The 15689-nt window shown below is 36.4% G+C and overlaps 1 protein-coding gene across 1 annotated transcript; it reads right to left on the bottom strand.

Moving 5' to 3' along the window:
* Positions 1 to 5831: 5831 nt before the first annotated feature.
* LOC121504816 lies at positions 5832 to 15322 on the bottom strand. The gene is made up of 4 exons (XM_041779881.1): positions 15262 to 15322; positions 11350 to 12270; positions 10189 to 10245; positions 5832 to 7642 (listed from the first exon to the last, which is right to left on the bottom strand). The coding sequence occupies exons 1-4, from the start codon at positions 15266 to 15268 to the stop codon at positions 6180 to 6182; spliced, it is 2448 nt and encodes an 815-aa protein (XP_041635815.1). The 5' UTR covers positions 15269 to 15322; the 3' UTR covers positions 5832 to 6179.
* Between the last annotated feature and the right edge of the window lie 367 nt (positions 15323 to 15689).

Raw genomic sequence — 15689 nt, 5'->3', positions numbered from 1 at the left:
CTCAGCATTGCATGTCGGTTCCCTGGCTTCCTCCCACAGTCTTTGGGTTTACATGGTGACTGTGGGCACCCAGACAAAGGACAGTCCTGATGAATGAAGTTCTTTAAAAGAAAGAGAATCTATCTTAAAGGGATATTTTGAAGTCTGAGGTACTTCGCTGTAACACAACCCCGCTGTTTAGTAAGGCAGGGATGGAAGTGATTTGGACTGCAGACATGTGAGCCGCTATCCTTGAAGAAAAATTCCCACTGTCCACAAAAGTTTCTCTCCTCTCTCTTTCTGTTGAGTCTCTATCTGTAGATAAATATGAATATCCCCTCTTATCCACAGTAAACAGCATGTCATTGTCACTCATGTCAAAATCATTGCAGTTTAGTTTCTTCTTTCCTTACCCTAACAGCTGTTCAGGTACACTGAGCCCTTTTGCAAAATGGTGCCAAGCACAGCAGCTTTCTGGGTGAAAAATGAAAACCTACAAAAATGCCCAATATAATGGGCAATTGGGCCACCTTTGTTTGGGTTCAGTTTTACCTTAAACTCACTGAATTACAGAGATAGATTATACCTGTAACGGCACTATGTAGCCTAGCTTCTAAAGCGATTTCTTACTAAAGGGGAAATGCATACCAAAATCTCTGGAGGCTGATAGCACTACTATCGCCAAGTTCCTCATACAACCCAACTTAAAAACAAGAAATATCCCTTTAAAATAGATTTTTCACTAGGGAACAAAGTACAGTGCAGACCGCAGCTCTGCAGACCACTAGTGTGGACACTGCATCTGTGAGGATGGAATGGGGCTGAACAATTTGGAAACATAATCTAATTGTGTAACTTCTTCCCCAATATTGCAATTTAATGTGCTTTGATTGTTTTAGGTCCCTCGTCTTGTGTTTTTTCTCAGCAAAGAAGCTATAATTTATTCTATACAATAACGAATGTGATACTTGGTTGATTGAACTGAGGCTGAACAATGTTGAAAGATTTCAGTTATTTTGGCTTGTTGTGGAAGTGATACAGATTATTGTTTTGAAGGGAGTGATGATTTTATTTCTCATTTTTAATGGGATATAAATAAAATAAAAACGAGGAAAGAAGGCTTTATTTTTGGAATTTATTCTAGGAAAAACTCACACTCGAATGTGTACATACTGTGTTGAGAATAACATCTCTCTGTCAAAAATGTCTAAAACTGCTATTTTAAGACACATTTTATGTCAAACAAACAAACATTGCACCTTCTGCATTTGAAAATTGCAGTGGAACATATTGTGAATTAATTTAAACTTCGATTAACTGTCCAGCCCTAGGATGAAATTTTAAACCTTTCAAAACAAAACTGTATTAAACCCCTGGTTAGTGTTAGGGTTAAAGAAAGGGTAAGAATACCAAATGTGAAAAATCAATAACCTGACCAGCAAAACCTAACAAAACTTGACATAAGTCGACTTCACAGTTTGCTTACAGGAAAATAAACCTTGGCCTTCATGAAAACACGATAACAGATCTAAGACTAAAGCTATCAGAGCTGTGCCAGTTACCTAGTAAGATTATTATAGTTAACTAACTGAAATATGTAAAATTAATAAAAACTAGCTTACATAAAAAAAGCTAAATAAAAAGTAATTCTGTGATTTAAAAAACTTTATAAATTAAAATTAAGTTAGAGACAAAATCTCTAGTTTTATTCTATGACAACAGCAGAATGACTGACATGTACACCCAAGCCTCAAGAGTGTAAAATGTCCTGGTTTGATTGAAGACAACTTCAAACAATGGCTAAAACCCTAAAGTCTTAAGTGGCATTTGCACATCAAATTTGGATAAATGCAATGAAAAGTGAAAAGAAGCCTATTTGAATGTTTTTTTTTTGTTTGTTTGTTTTTTTAAATTGGATGATTGTTCATTTTTCTGGCTCTTTGGGTCTCATCCCTGACATGTATCCCGTATTGCTGAAAAACTAAAACTAACACAACAACTAATAAAAACTGTATCATAAAACAACTTTATAATTAAGACATTTTCAAATTCAAAACTTAACTAAAACAAACCAGCAGTAAAAACTAAACTGAAATATGTAACAAAAAGTAAATATTCAATGAAAATAAAAACTAGTGACAAATCCCAAACTTTCATAACCTTGCTACCAGTGTAATTTTGTTCGACTAAAACTACATGTCGACAGCCTTTTTTCCATGACAAAAACTAGACTAAAACTAACAAAAATAGAAGTGCAATGACTAAAGCTGACAAAAATCTATGTTTAGTTTTCGTCAAGATGACTTAAACTAGACTAAAATGTAATGTAGTTTTCATTGGACATTTAAAATCTGTGATATTTGTCCATTGTGGGTATCTGTCAAAATACAATGCATCTGTTTCTACTCTGCCTCTCAGCTGTAGAAAGCAGGGACCCCAGGTTTGGCAGAGTGCAGAGAACACAGTACCCTGACTTGGTACCAGATTTAGGCAAGAAAATAAATGCTTGGACTAAAAGTAAAGACCAAAATGTGAGGACTTTTTATGGACTGAAACTAGACTGAAATGTTTTGACTAAAAGTAAAAAGGATAGAACTGACTAAAATGTGACTGAAACTAAAATGTGTTTCATTTAAAGACTAGAACAAAAAAATTAAAATAGCTGCCAAAATGAACACTGCTTGCTACGCATGTCATGTAACTGAAGACTATACATGTTTTACAGTTTTTTAAAATTTCATAACCCCATATTTTATTCACATGAAATAGCTATATAACTAAAGCCAGCTAAGCTACATTAGCATGTGCTAAGTTTGCTAAAGCTAACATAAGTACATAGCTATTATCCTGTGTTGCCAACTTAGCTGTATTAGCATTAGCTAGGTTTGCAACAGTTTATGTAGATATACTGGCATACATAATAATAACTAGGTTGCTAGAAAAGCTATTTCAGCTTACAAAGCTAAAGTGAGACACTGTTCATGTTACTACATCTAAAACAAACCTATACATGATTAAATCCCAGATCTTTATTCTGATATCTATGACAGGGTGCTTATTTGAAATGTGGTTATTTCATGAAAGTAACTGCTATACTCTGTTTGTGAATAAAGTCAAATAAACAAAAAAGACTTCTAAAAGGGAAAATACATTGTACTGGAAAATGATGTCAAGTATGTCCTGACAGATGCAGAGTCCCTCAGCAGTGATCTGAGAGAGTGGGCCTCTGAGAGCTGCGGTCTGCAGCCAGATCCCTCTTGGTCATAGTGCAACATGATGCTGGATGGCAGGTGGCTTCGTTATACAACATTAGATGCAACTGACAAAGTGCTATGTGAAAGCTAACTGAGCTAAATTAAAATTAAAATAATGTTGAAATTTCACTCTGAATCTCATCAAGTCCACCAAACTCTATATGTGACAGGGGTCTGAGAGTTTCTATGACATAAAAAAAAAGCATGAGTATGTGGCTATACCAGTCTATAATGAAGGATAATGAAGAAGCACAGCGAGGATTTATGAACAGAATCTGTTGTTTTATTATCCTTTTGTTTAACATCAGATCTCAACATTTTCAGAGTAAGAAAGAATGAAATGTTACTGAAAATCTCTTGGTCAGCTGACAAACTCTTCAACAAAGAATTTTAGATTTACATTTGAAAAATTACATTTCATGCCTTCCTACTACCACTAATCTACTTTAGTAAAACAGAAAATAAAGCTTGATTTAAAACCTTACATAGTTACAATTTCAATTTATGATCTTGTATACAATTCATGCATTAGATAGAGGGATCTGAGATAGAACTATGCAGATAAATATATACGTTTTTAATTAGTAATGATTTGGTTATAATGATGCTATACACTTCTTTTCCTGTCACAGTTCCCAATAATTACATTGTATATTAAAAATATGGACTGTAAGTGCAAAATAAATTAATGAATAGTGCAGTTAAGATGTAGTCACTCTGTCTTGGACGGCTGTTTCAAGGCTTCCAGTCTGGCATTATGGTTGGAGTCACCTTGATATTCAGGAGCCAGGTGTGGCCAATTTTGAACACAATGTCTGAGCTTTTTAAGCTTTACTGGAACTTTTGAGATCTGATTGTAAACTGAAATTTTACTCAAAGAAAGATTCTATTTGTAGATGTCACAGACTGTAGTGTTCTTATTCATCAGACCTATAAGCTAAAAGAGCTTGTGTGCTTCTGACCTTGAAGCTTATCCAGGGGAGTTGAGGATGTTTTCACACTGTTAGCCTGTTCAATTTTCACAAGAGGGAAGAATTTTGTGAAAGACTGGTGTTACAGATTAACCAGGGATCATGCTATCTGGTGATAGCTATACAGTATGTGTCCAGGTTTATAACAGATATCAAAAACTTAAAGTTGCAGTGTGTAAAACTGAATATCTACATCTAGAAGTGGGTTCTAGATTGCATTTCTCTGCTGGAAACTGTGGCAACCAGTTGAATTTAATGTGTATCTGTAATGTGAATACAATACAATACAATACAATAACTTTATTTATCCTTTTTTGCTTTTCTTCTCTATGTTACCATGGAAACATGTAAAAATCCAAGATGGCGGCATTCATGGAGGGGTTCCTCCCTATGTATGAATTAAAGGTTTATTCTGAGTTGTTTTTTTCAAAATAGCTATTTTTGAATTTAGATGACTAAACACTTATTTAGATAGACCGTCTTAGAAATGTTTTGCTTTATTTTACCAAATTTGTTCAGCTAAATGCTACTAGGCTAAATATTACACACTGCACCTTTAAAACGCCTCTTTGTTTCTTTCCATGGCATTCATATTTTCTAAGTATATAACAGACATAACAGAAGATATTTAGTGTTTTAACAGTTTTTTTTTAAATATGACAATCATTGACACTTTAAGCTGAAAAGTCACCAGTTAACACGGTCACGTATCAAAACATAACACCGGCTCTTCTACAGCATCCCCAACAATGAAGGCATTAGATCATTGTTTTTCTCTGAAAAGTTTCTAATACATCTACTGCTTAAGCCCAGACATTTTATTCATATCAGATTATTTAAGCATTAATTTATATAATCTTGAAGATTTTACTTTATTTACATTAATGTAATCAGTTAATAGAAATGCTACAAATACGCTAAAAAAGCATTTTCTTGAACATATTACAAAGCATATCACAAAGCTTTTCATGCCAATTTACAGCTCCTTTGTTCACAGCAGACCAGAGCAGATGCTGAAATGATTACAAAGAAAAATGAATGTGTTGTTTATGGAGAATCACTCTGAATTGAAAATCTGTTATGAATCGAATCATAATCCTCGTAACCAAATCAAATTGTGAGATTCTGAAAGTTTCAGATCTCTAGTGAACATTCACCACAAATCTTAAAACTCAGGAGGATGCAACTTTATGTTTTAAGTAGGGCTGTCAATAGATTAAAATCTTTAATCGCGATTAACCTCACAAATTCCATAGTTAACTCGCGATAAATTGCAAATTATTCGCACTTTTTTGTCTGTTCTAAATGTACCTTACAGTACTTTTTCTCAAGATTTAAATACCCTTATCAACACAAGCGGACAAAAATTCTTTCTTTATGCAAATGTTTGTTCATGTCAACAACCCAAAACAACAACAGATAAAGTCCAGAAAATTCTCTAGTCTGAGCTCAAAGATACTGAACGCTGCAAAAATATGCTGAGAGCATAACATGGTAAACTCAAGCCACAACAGATGGAGATACTGACCTTAATGTAACATTACTGAATAATGCCTCAATGTAGAGTCAAACTTTAGACTTCTAGAAGTTACTCCTCTGTTCTCAGCAGCGGAACATAGAACAACAGATCTCATCACCACACATGGACATAAAGAAGTCAAGTCTCTGCTGAGAGCTCAGCAGTAAGGCACAGACATCCATTTCTGCTCGCATGTACCGCATCACGACGGCGCCACTTCCTGGTCTGGCAAACTACGGGATGGGTTGAGGGTCATACAGAACGCGCATGCGTCAATCGTGTGACAAAAAAATTGGCAGCATTAAAAGTAATTTGACAACCCTAGTTTTAAGATTTGGAAAAAATGTGGTATTTCATGGTGTACCTTTTTGGGGATTTTTTTTTCTTCCACAGGGATTTTTGGTACATTGCCCCTCACGGGTGTTGGATTCTTGTAAATCTGAGAGTGAGGCTCTTCTATAATAGCACTAGTAATAACACTAACACTGCAAACATTAGTACCACTCCTAATATAAGGAGGAGGGTTCCAAGAATTCTGATTTGGACACCAAATGATAAGAGCAACATTAAGTAAAAGACGACCACTAGCAATAGGATCCCCATGCGTCTTAGTTGACTCTTTAAGAACTGTATAAAAGCTATAAAAGCTACTCCAATTGCACCAAGTAATCCAGCAATTGATCCAACAATTGATCCAATGATTAATCCAATGATTGATCCTACAATTTTTCCTGCCACTGTTCCTGCTGCTGCTGCCGCAAAAAGACCTATACCTGCTGCAGATAGTGCCCCGAACCCTCCCAATAATGCTGCCCCTATCCCAAAAAAGATCCCGAGACCACCTAGAGCTGTTAAAAATCCACTCCCTCCTGCTCCAGTTCCTCCCTGTCTTGCTTTTGTCCCGTTTTTCGCTTCTTTATTTTTTGTCACCTGTTCATCTTCTGCCTTTTTGTCTTTTTCTGTTACTTTTTCTTTTTCTGTTTCATCAGTTTTTACAGGTTCCTCTGTTTCTGTTTCTTCCACATCTTGTTCTGTTTTTTCTTTTTCTTCCACATCTTCTCCTTTTTCCTCTTCTTTTTCTTCTTCATCTGCTTCTACGTCTTCTTCTTGTTTATTGTCTTCTTCTTTTCCCTCAGCTTTCTGCAGAACTACTATGGCTGTCCCCAGGAATGCTTCTGCTAATAGTCCTGCTGCAGGGCCTGTTAATTTGATCCATGCACTCTGAAGGACACTCTTACTGGTGGCCCATTGCGGTGTATATCCTTCACCTTTTCCATGCTCTCCTTCCTCTTCTACTGCCCTCTCTGCTTTTTGCGTCTTATAACAACGTCCTTTGTTCTCCATCAGTATCTTGTCTATTGTTTTTAACAGCTCTGCCACCTGGAACTTGTTGCTCCTGTAGTCATCCTGTTGGTTTGTCTTCCAGTATTTGTTATCGAGGACATGGCAACTGCCACTGCACTTCTTCACCAGATCACTGAGACATTTATTCTCTTCAACAAACTCCTCTATTTTCATTCCCTCTGGGAGCTGGTCACCATGAGTGAAGACAAATGCAGCATGTTTGAAAACTCCAGGGAAATACTGAGATATTCTCTTGATGACATCTTCGTCCTGCTTTGTGAATTTCTCCACTTTGAGCACGATGAGAAATGCGTGAGGCCCAGAGGTGTTTTCTGTGATACATCTCTCCATTTGTCTCAGTTCCTCCTCACTTCTGTCAATGTTGAGAAAACCAGGAGTGTCAATCAGAGTTATTCTTCTCCCATCTACAGATTTTGAGTCTGCTTGGCATTCTGCTGTTCCAGAGGTAGGGTCATGTTTGATCTCGAACACATCCTCTTCAAATATGGTGTTTCCAAGGCTGCTTTTCCCAGCTCCCTTTTTCCCCAGCAGGACAATCCTGTATGTTCTTAGAACTGAGAAAGAATAATTGTATTAGTGACAAGACTGTTTTATAGACCATTGTTGGTGATGGTTGCAGCTGTCTAAACTGGGCAGATGTAGCTTGAATAAGGCATTCTGATACATTCTGACACCAACAAATATTACTTCAAAGTAGACCATTCAATTTGAGATTATCTTTGTTTTTTGACTTCTCACATGGAAACTTTAGCCTGTAAACACCCCTGTCTTCTCCTCCCTGCACCCAGGCAGTACTGTCCCTCTTGCAGAGACTGATTTATTGTGTACTGACAAGGGATTTATGATATTATCGTCCAGATATCGGTATCGGCAGATATCAAAATTTTTGCCGGTATTTACATCCAATATTTTGGCTGTACATATCAGCATATATCAACTGTAAAACTTGGACATATATACTAATAAATTAGTGGAGTTTTAGGCTGAATCAACAGACCTATGTAAGTTGAGATCTTTTTCTTTACTCATTCTCATTTTTTCAACATTAACCCCTTAAAGCCTTTTGTATCATATTTCATACATACTTTTATGATACCTCTATCTAATCAGTATGATCATAAATTATTTTAAAAAAGCTTCTGAAAACAATCTGATAAATGCTAAAAATGCCCTTAACATTTCAGTTCCAAAAAATTTGAATTTCCTGGCTATCATTTGTGTTTTCAGGCTTAAATGAGTTAAAGAGTGTTTTAAGAAAAAAAAAGTTTGATTCGTTTTTTATCCTCAAACCTAAAAAGGATGAAATTTTTAGTTATGTAAAACATATTCAAATATCAGTATTGAAATCGTTATTGGCTAAAAGGAATCTATCCGATATCGGCAAAAATCCAATATGGTGCATCCCTAGTACTGACTTGACAATTGAGAGTCATTGCTATGGAAACAATGCACTGTCTTCTGTAGTCACAGTGGTGTGAACTTGTCAGCTTCTAGAATGTTGTGGAGTAGTGACCAGACCAGTTGCAAGGTTCAACCCTTATCTTTGAGAGTCTTCAGTCTGAACTGGGCTTTACTTGCCCGCTCACAGTCTAAACATTTTGTCAGGAAGTAAACACAGTGCCAATCTTAAAAACCATATCAGAAGTTGAAACCAATCTCATAAACCCATGTTCCATTCACAATAGAACACAAACATCGAGTTAGATCTTGAAACTGAGACTTTTTACCATTTCATGAAAATATTAGCTCATTTTGAATTTGATGGCAGCAACACATCTAAAATAAAAATTAGGACAGGGCAAGAAAAGGCTGGAAAAGTAAGTGGTACTGATGAAAACATCTGGAGGAGCATTTTGCACTTAATTAGGTTATTTGGCAAGAGGTCAGCAATATGACTGTGTTTAGAAAAAAATAGCATTTTGGAGAGGCAGAGTCTCTCTAGTGTAAAGATGGGCAGAAGTTCACCAATCAGTGAAAAACTGTCTAAAAAGTGTGGAATAATTTCAGGAAATTTATTCTCAATGCAAAATTGTGACTACTTTGAATATCCCACTATCTTCAGTGCATAAAATCATCAAGAGAATCTGAAGAAATCTCTGTGCCCAAGGGACAAGGCCAATGGTTAATAATGGATGGTTGTGACCCTCAGGCCCCTAGGGGGCACTGCATTACAGACACACATGATTCTGGACTGATAACGCTGCATGGGCTCAGGAACAGTTCCAGAGCCTGTCAAGACAGTTCACGGTGCCGTCCACAAAGGCAAGTTAAAGCTGCATCGAAGACTGCATCCATGTCCTGCAGACTAAAGCTTGTTATAAGTGCACAGTTCAAATCCTGCATCTCTGATGGTGTGGGGGGTTGCATTACTGTTTATGGCGTGGGCAGTTTACACATCTGGAAAGGCTCTATCAGTGCTGAAAAGTAGATAGCGGTTTCAGAGCAGCATGTGCTCCCATCCTGACAGTGTCTCTCTCAGGGAAGGCCTTGACTATTGCAGCAGGACAAAGCTAAACAACATAAACCAGCCATCAAATTCAAAATGAGCTACCGTTTTTCATGAAAAAGTAAAATGTCTCACTTTCAACATCTGATGCGTTGCATATGTTCTTTTGTAAATAAATACAGGTTCATGAGATTTGCAAATTACTGCATTATGTTTTTATTTACATTTTACACAGCTTCAAAACTTCTTGGAACTTGGGTTGTTTACGAAAACAAATATATTTATATCTTTCTTGCATTATTTATAAATCCAGAGAAGAGTGACTGCTAGAAATGTTCAATGTAAGGTTCTTCTTTTGATGAATGAACATTTTTTTTGACCATTTTCATCATCTTATTCACGAGTCATTTCCCACTATGTTCAAATCATTTTGTTTAGTCATCAAGTTTGGGACATCAATAGGCATCAATAGGGTAAAAAAAAAACTACTTACTAGAATGGATTATTAGTTTTACTAGTTAGCCAACACATTTTTTGGATACAATCCCAATTCTTGAACTTTCCTCTTTAACATACACCTCAGTATCTCAGGCTATAGGTTATTCTACTACACTTGTGTCATCTTTGAAATTTGTCTCAATACTTATCTTTTACCTTTGATGCTTTTCCCCACTCCAGCTGGTCCTGTGATGACAATCCTTGATGACGGCACTGCAGAGAAAAACATTCAGAGTAATTTGTACTGAAAAGCTTTTCTCTTATGGCATTTTTACAGACATTTCTGAACGTTTTTCACAAGCTTGGTAACACTTAAAACGTGCTCACCATACTGGGCATATGACTACCGTGTCCTGCATAAACAAGTTCTAGGCTTCATTATTATTTTATTTTGAGAATGAAAAAGAAGTTGCCCCCTGTACATGGAAATAAAAGTCACTAACTGGACTGGTAAGCACAAACCAGGAGCAAATGTTCCTGCTACAATGACCATCATTTATTTTGGAAAATCTCATTGCTCCTTTTGTGAATAGGCAGGCATGTCTAATGTCGTGTTTCCGATCAGATCACAGATTCAGGTCATAGACTGGATGATCAGTCAGATTCGCCAAGAATTACACAAAGTAAAATAGAGAGATTTATGAAAGACTAGAGCTGTAAGCACAAGTGCATTAACTGTGATGCAATTAAGATCTGAAACCAAAGAATTTGTTTCAAAAAATCCCTTTAACAGCATGCTATTTGTTCCTTTTTGTGCAGCGTACTTAGGGTAACGAAGTGTTTTCCTGCTTTCACAGTGAATTGGCATACACAAATACAGCCCTGCGCTTTTCAGTGTCTTGTTTACCTTCAAAACAAAAAAGTTCCAAGACTGGTTAGTAGATATATTAAGTAATATGCACTTCTAAACTCCTAACATTTCACTTTATACCCTTTAGCTTTCTAATTTAAGTTTCAATCTGAAGCAGGTTCATTTTTCCATGGTTAAGCTATCAATCTACATGACGTTCCTGATATTCGTTTAAAACAAAAGCTTGTTTTTTTTCCTATCACAAAGTCCCCTTAGCTCAAGACAATACAAATTACCAAGTGTAAATGTGTTAGTTATCGTATTAACCCTGGATTTCTAGACTTCAGTGTGCCATTTTTTACATGCACACCAAAGACATTGGTCATTTTGATGATAACTTGTAACTATTCTTGGACTTTTACTTGTATCAAAATTAATAAGAAGTAATGACCGTTTCTGCTGAATTGAAAATTTACACGTAAAATTAGCATGACTTAAAAAGTAGATTGATCAACGATTATTTTTACCTGTTAGTGTTTTTCCCGGTAATGTTGTTTCTTCCTGTCCAGGTACTTCCACAGCATCTCTATCAGCTTCCTCTTCTTTTGGTTTTGGCAGTTTTTCTGCAACTTCTTCAGCTGTGTCCTCTACTTCTCCTCTTGATTCTTTATTGTCATGCAAAGCTACAAAAGCTTGCTCAGAGAAAGCTTTCAACAAGGGTTCGGCTGCGGGGCCAGTCACTTTGAACCAAGCATTATTAATGTTGTTCTCTTCCTTCAGCATTATTCCTGCTGACTTAATTTCTTTTATAACAGCACACACGTCTTCTTTGGTGTGGTCTTCTTTGGTGTAGTTGGCGTTCTTTTTCAGCATCATGTTGTCTATTGCGTTAAGCAGCTGTGCCACCTGGAACTGGTTACTTCTGTGGCTGTCCCCTTTGGTCAGCATATCTTTATCATTGACAATCTGATAAATCTGCATGCTGTCACACTTCTTCACCAAATCACTCAAATTTTTGTCCTGACTGACAAACTCCTCAATCGTCATTTCTTCAAGAAGCTGGTCATCACGAGTAAACACAACTGCATCATAACTAAAGGTAGACAAGAACTGGAACATTTTCTTTTTGACGTCTGCCTCAGTGTTTGTGATTTTCTCCACTTTGAGTACAATGACAAAAGCATGAGGCTCAGGAACGCTCTCTGTGATACATCTCAATAGTTCGTGGTGCAGCTCCTCCTCAGGCCTTTCTGAGTCGATGATGTCAGGAGTGTCAACCAAAGTGATGCTTCTTCCTTTGGCAGACTTCGTCTCAACTTGAAATCCACTTGTCATGGATTTGGAAGAATGGTTTATCTCAAACACAGAGTCTCCACATAGAAGGTTAGCCACGCATCTTTTCCCTGATCCTGCTTCCCCAAACAGGACGATCCTTGTAGGCATCATGACTGGAATAGACAAATGGGATTGTGTCATTAAAACTGTGAATTTTTGTCTGAAATGATATATTCACAACACCAGAATGTCAAACCTTGTTCTGTAGTGTAGAAGTTGTTTGTCAGTGAGTCTGCTTGTCTATACTGTTGTGATGCAAACGTTTAGAATAAAGTAGAGAAGAAAGTAGAGGTTGAACATAACTAATTACTTTTACCCAAATTATTGAAACTGAAAAGTTTTTTGGGGTACTTTTTTAGCACATTTTGAAATTAGTAATTTTACTTTCACTTTAGTATATTTTGGGGAATCATTCTACTTCATTACATAAAAAAAGACAAGTAAAAAGATATCAACTAAAAGTAAAAAAGGGGAGGTTTTATCTTTCTGTCCACATCATGAAACTGGCCAGTGTTTTGCTAATGTAGCCAACATAGCTTTATTTTCTTAAGCAGCATTAGCTAAAGCTAGTACTAGCTAATACTGGTAGAGATTAACCTGACATAGCTATGTAGCATATGTTAGCTTTAGCAACATTTGGTTAAGCTAATGTTGCTAATGCTAATGTAGCTATGTTATAGTGTGTCTCAAATCGCATACTTCTGTTCATATACTGTATTACAGTACACATGCAGGACAGAGCACTTAATCACAGCAGGTAAGAACTAGAGCTGAGCAATTAATCGAAAAATAATAGAAACTGACATTTAGAGCCTCTAACCAACGTAAACCTGCCATGTCAATTATTTCAATTTTTTTCCCTTTTCTTGGAAAACTTTGACTTTTTACGAAAAAGCTTTTCATTTCAGCTGATAAGTTTGTTTGATTTCAGATATTTCAATAAATCATAAATTGTTAATCTGTGCTTGTTCCTCTCTGTTGTTAATTTTAAAATTATACAAATATTTACAGAGCAAACAGAGGCATAGGTTGGGGTGGTGTAATTGTTCATTAATCATAATCGAGGTAAAAAGTTCAATTAATTGTGATTTTGATTTTTGCCATAATCGCCCAGCCCTAGTAAGAACTGTACCAAACCAGGCACTAACAGGAAGTGATGACAGTTTTACTGCATCTGTTTTCTTCTACTTCTTTTTTTAAACAGCAGACACCTAACAGACATTAGGCTATCATAATTAAAATTTGACAGCTTTTTTCACTCACTGTTAGATTCATGTGACCTGTATTTTGTGTTAACTTCAGTAAAACAAACTTAATTGCCTCAAATGACATTTTTTTGGTTGAAATCTGCTGCTAGTAACACGTTAGCTAGCTAGTAAATGCTCGGGTTAGCTAGAGTGCTATCTTGCCAAGAGTACAACATCCAACGTCACCTCTATGATGTTCACTGAGGGTGCAAAGTGTCCATCATTCTACACTCAATCTTGGACATTTTTGAGTGGGCCAGTAAGTATTCAAGTACACTTCTCAGTTTGAACACACTTTGCACTTTTGTGTACTTAAAGTATTTAGTTGAGAACAGGGGTGTCTAAACTATGGCTCTGGGCCAAATGTGGCCTGCAGTTTATTTTTGATTGGCCCACAAAAAATTCTAAAAATAGAATGAAATCTGGCCCTTTTTAGAGTATGAAGCTTGTGCTTGAGTGTATTGTATGTCAACACTAGGAGATGCTACTGTGCTAAATCTTCAAGTAAACATTTTACAAGAAGAATTACTTGATGTGCTTTTTTATGTGGCTAAATTGAGAGTACTGAAAATGGTAGACATAATAATATATTGATTTATTACTGTATGCCCTGATGGATTATGACAGCAAATAGCAGTACGAATGGCCTTCTTTTGCTCTATGTGCTCTGCTTCAGGTTCAACTTACAAAGCATGTCATGCTAATCATCTTTACAAACACTTTAAAGTTTGGCAGCTTTGTGCAGTCTGAATGTGGAAATGAGCTGTCAGTGTCTCCCTTCTGATTGGTCTCCCAAATATCCATCTTATTGATAGGCTGTTTGCCTTGCCAGCCATTAATTAGCCATTCACTAAGCAAATCTTAACTTATTGTGGGTTAGTTTTACTAAGATTAATATGCTAAAGGCAAGGCATATGAAAGTGGCTCCACCATCCTGATATTTTTCTGTATGTGGCCCTCAGTGGAAAAACTTTGGACACCCCTGGTTTGTCACATACATTTTGTGATGTAGTCTTCTATGTCATAAACTTTATATTAAAGATAGCATGTTAACGCCTCTGACCAAAGTTACTATTCAGACACTGCTCCCATCCTCTCCTGCACCAGCACTGCCTCAGTTCCTAGAGCTCCAGCTTCAGGTTAGGCCGGTGCTGGAGCCAACAGGCTTGGGACTATCATGGTGCACCACAACACTATTGTCACTTTCCATTTTCTCTGGTTGGTGAATGCAACTATCACTCCTGTGCTCCCACCTTATCTGGAAAACCCTCCCACTGGGAAAATACCACTTTTTAGGAATTTTCCAAATTCCTGAAGTGGGCAGAGTGAGCTGTGAGGTGGGAGTTAACTTACACTTAAAAATAACTGAATGAATTTGATTCAGTATGACACAAATAATCCCTCAAAACACTTTGCAAATAATTGTTTTTTGACTGACTTATTCAATAATAGACTCATTGTTGTAGCTCCATGTGACCCTTTTTAATTTTGAGCACCACCCCTCTAAAGGACTGCATGGGCCTGTGAAGTTTCACTTTCTGTTTACTTCTCTCTCTCTCTCTCTCTATTATTCCTGATGAAGGTTTTTGCATGAAGAAAGCTGTATTTGTTGCACCAAAAACCTTTTGAGTTGTCAACCTAAGTGTTCAAGTAGCTGTGAAAAGCATGCAACAGACAAGTGGTGTTAGATTAAAAATATGGAATACATTTGACATGAAAGACATGCTACATCATATTAACAAGCATTAACAGGCTTAACTGCTTCATTTTATAGTGTAGAATTTTAATGAAATTCTTCCTCCTCAACCATATGAGATTGAAGTTTCAAAAGATTTGAAATATAAAACACCAACTTACCGTCCATGTTGTAAACAGAAGTCAGGAGAGATTAGAAAACGTCCTCTCTCCTGTGTGTCTGCTCTGACTGATGTGCTTTCACTTTCGTTCTGACACATTTGAACAGACTTTTCCACCCTTGCAATTGGACAAACATAAACCCAATACTGCCATCTAGTGTCCACAACCTTGAATTTGTTGAAAATGAGCAACAAATTTTAGATTTATGCATTTTTCTTTTTTTTTCTTAAGATTTTAACAATTTGTTACACCCAGGGTGCACATTTACCAAAGAAATGTTTATATGAAGATTAGAATTGAGTTAACAAAGTTAATTATTACAGCCCTAAATATGTTAATAATGAGCAACAACTTTGATTTCTGTGCATTATTTGCTCTTTGTTGTTTTAATATTTTAACTATTGTACATACATAAATAGCTATGAAAA

The sequence above is a fragment of the Cheilinus undulatus genome, linkage group 22 (genome assembly GCF_018320785.1).
Source record: "Cheilinus undulatus linkage group 22, ASM1832078v1, whole genome shotgun sequence".
NCBI lineage: Eukaryota > Metazoa > Chordata > Actinopteri > Labriformes > Labridae > Cheilinus > Cheilinus undulatus.
The sequence above is the reverse complement of the archived record's forward strand: the minus strand, read 5'-3'. Positions and strand labels throughout refer to the sequence as shown.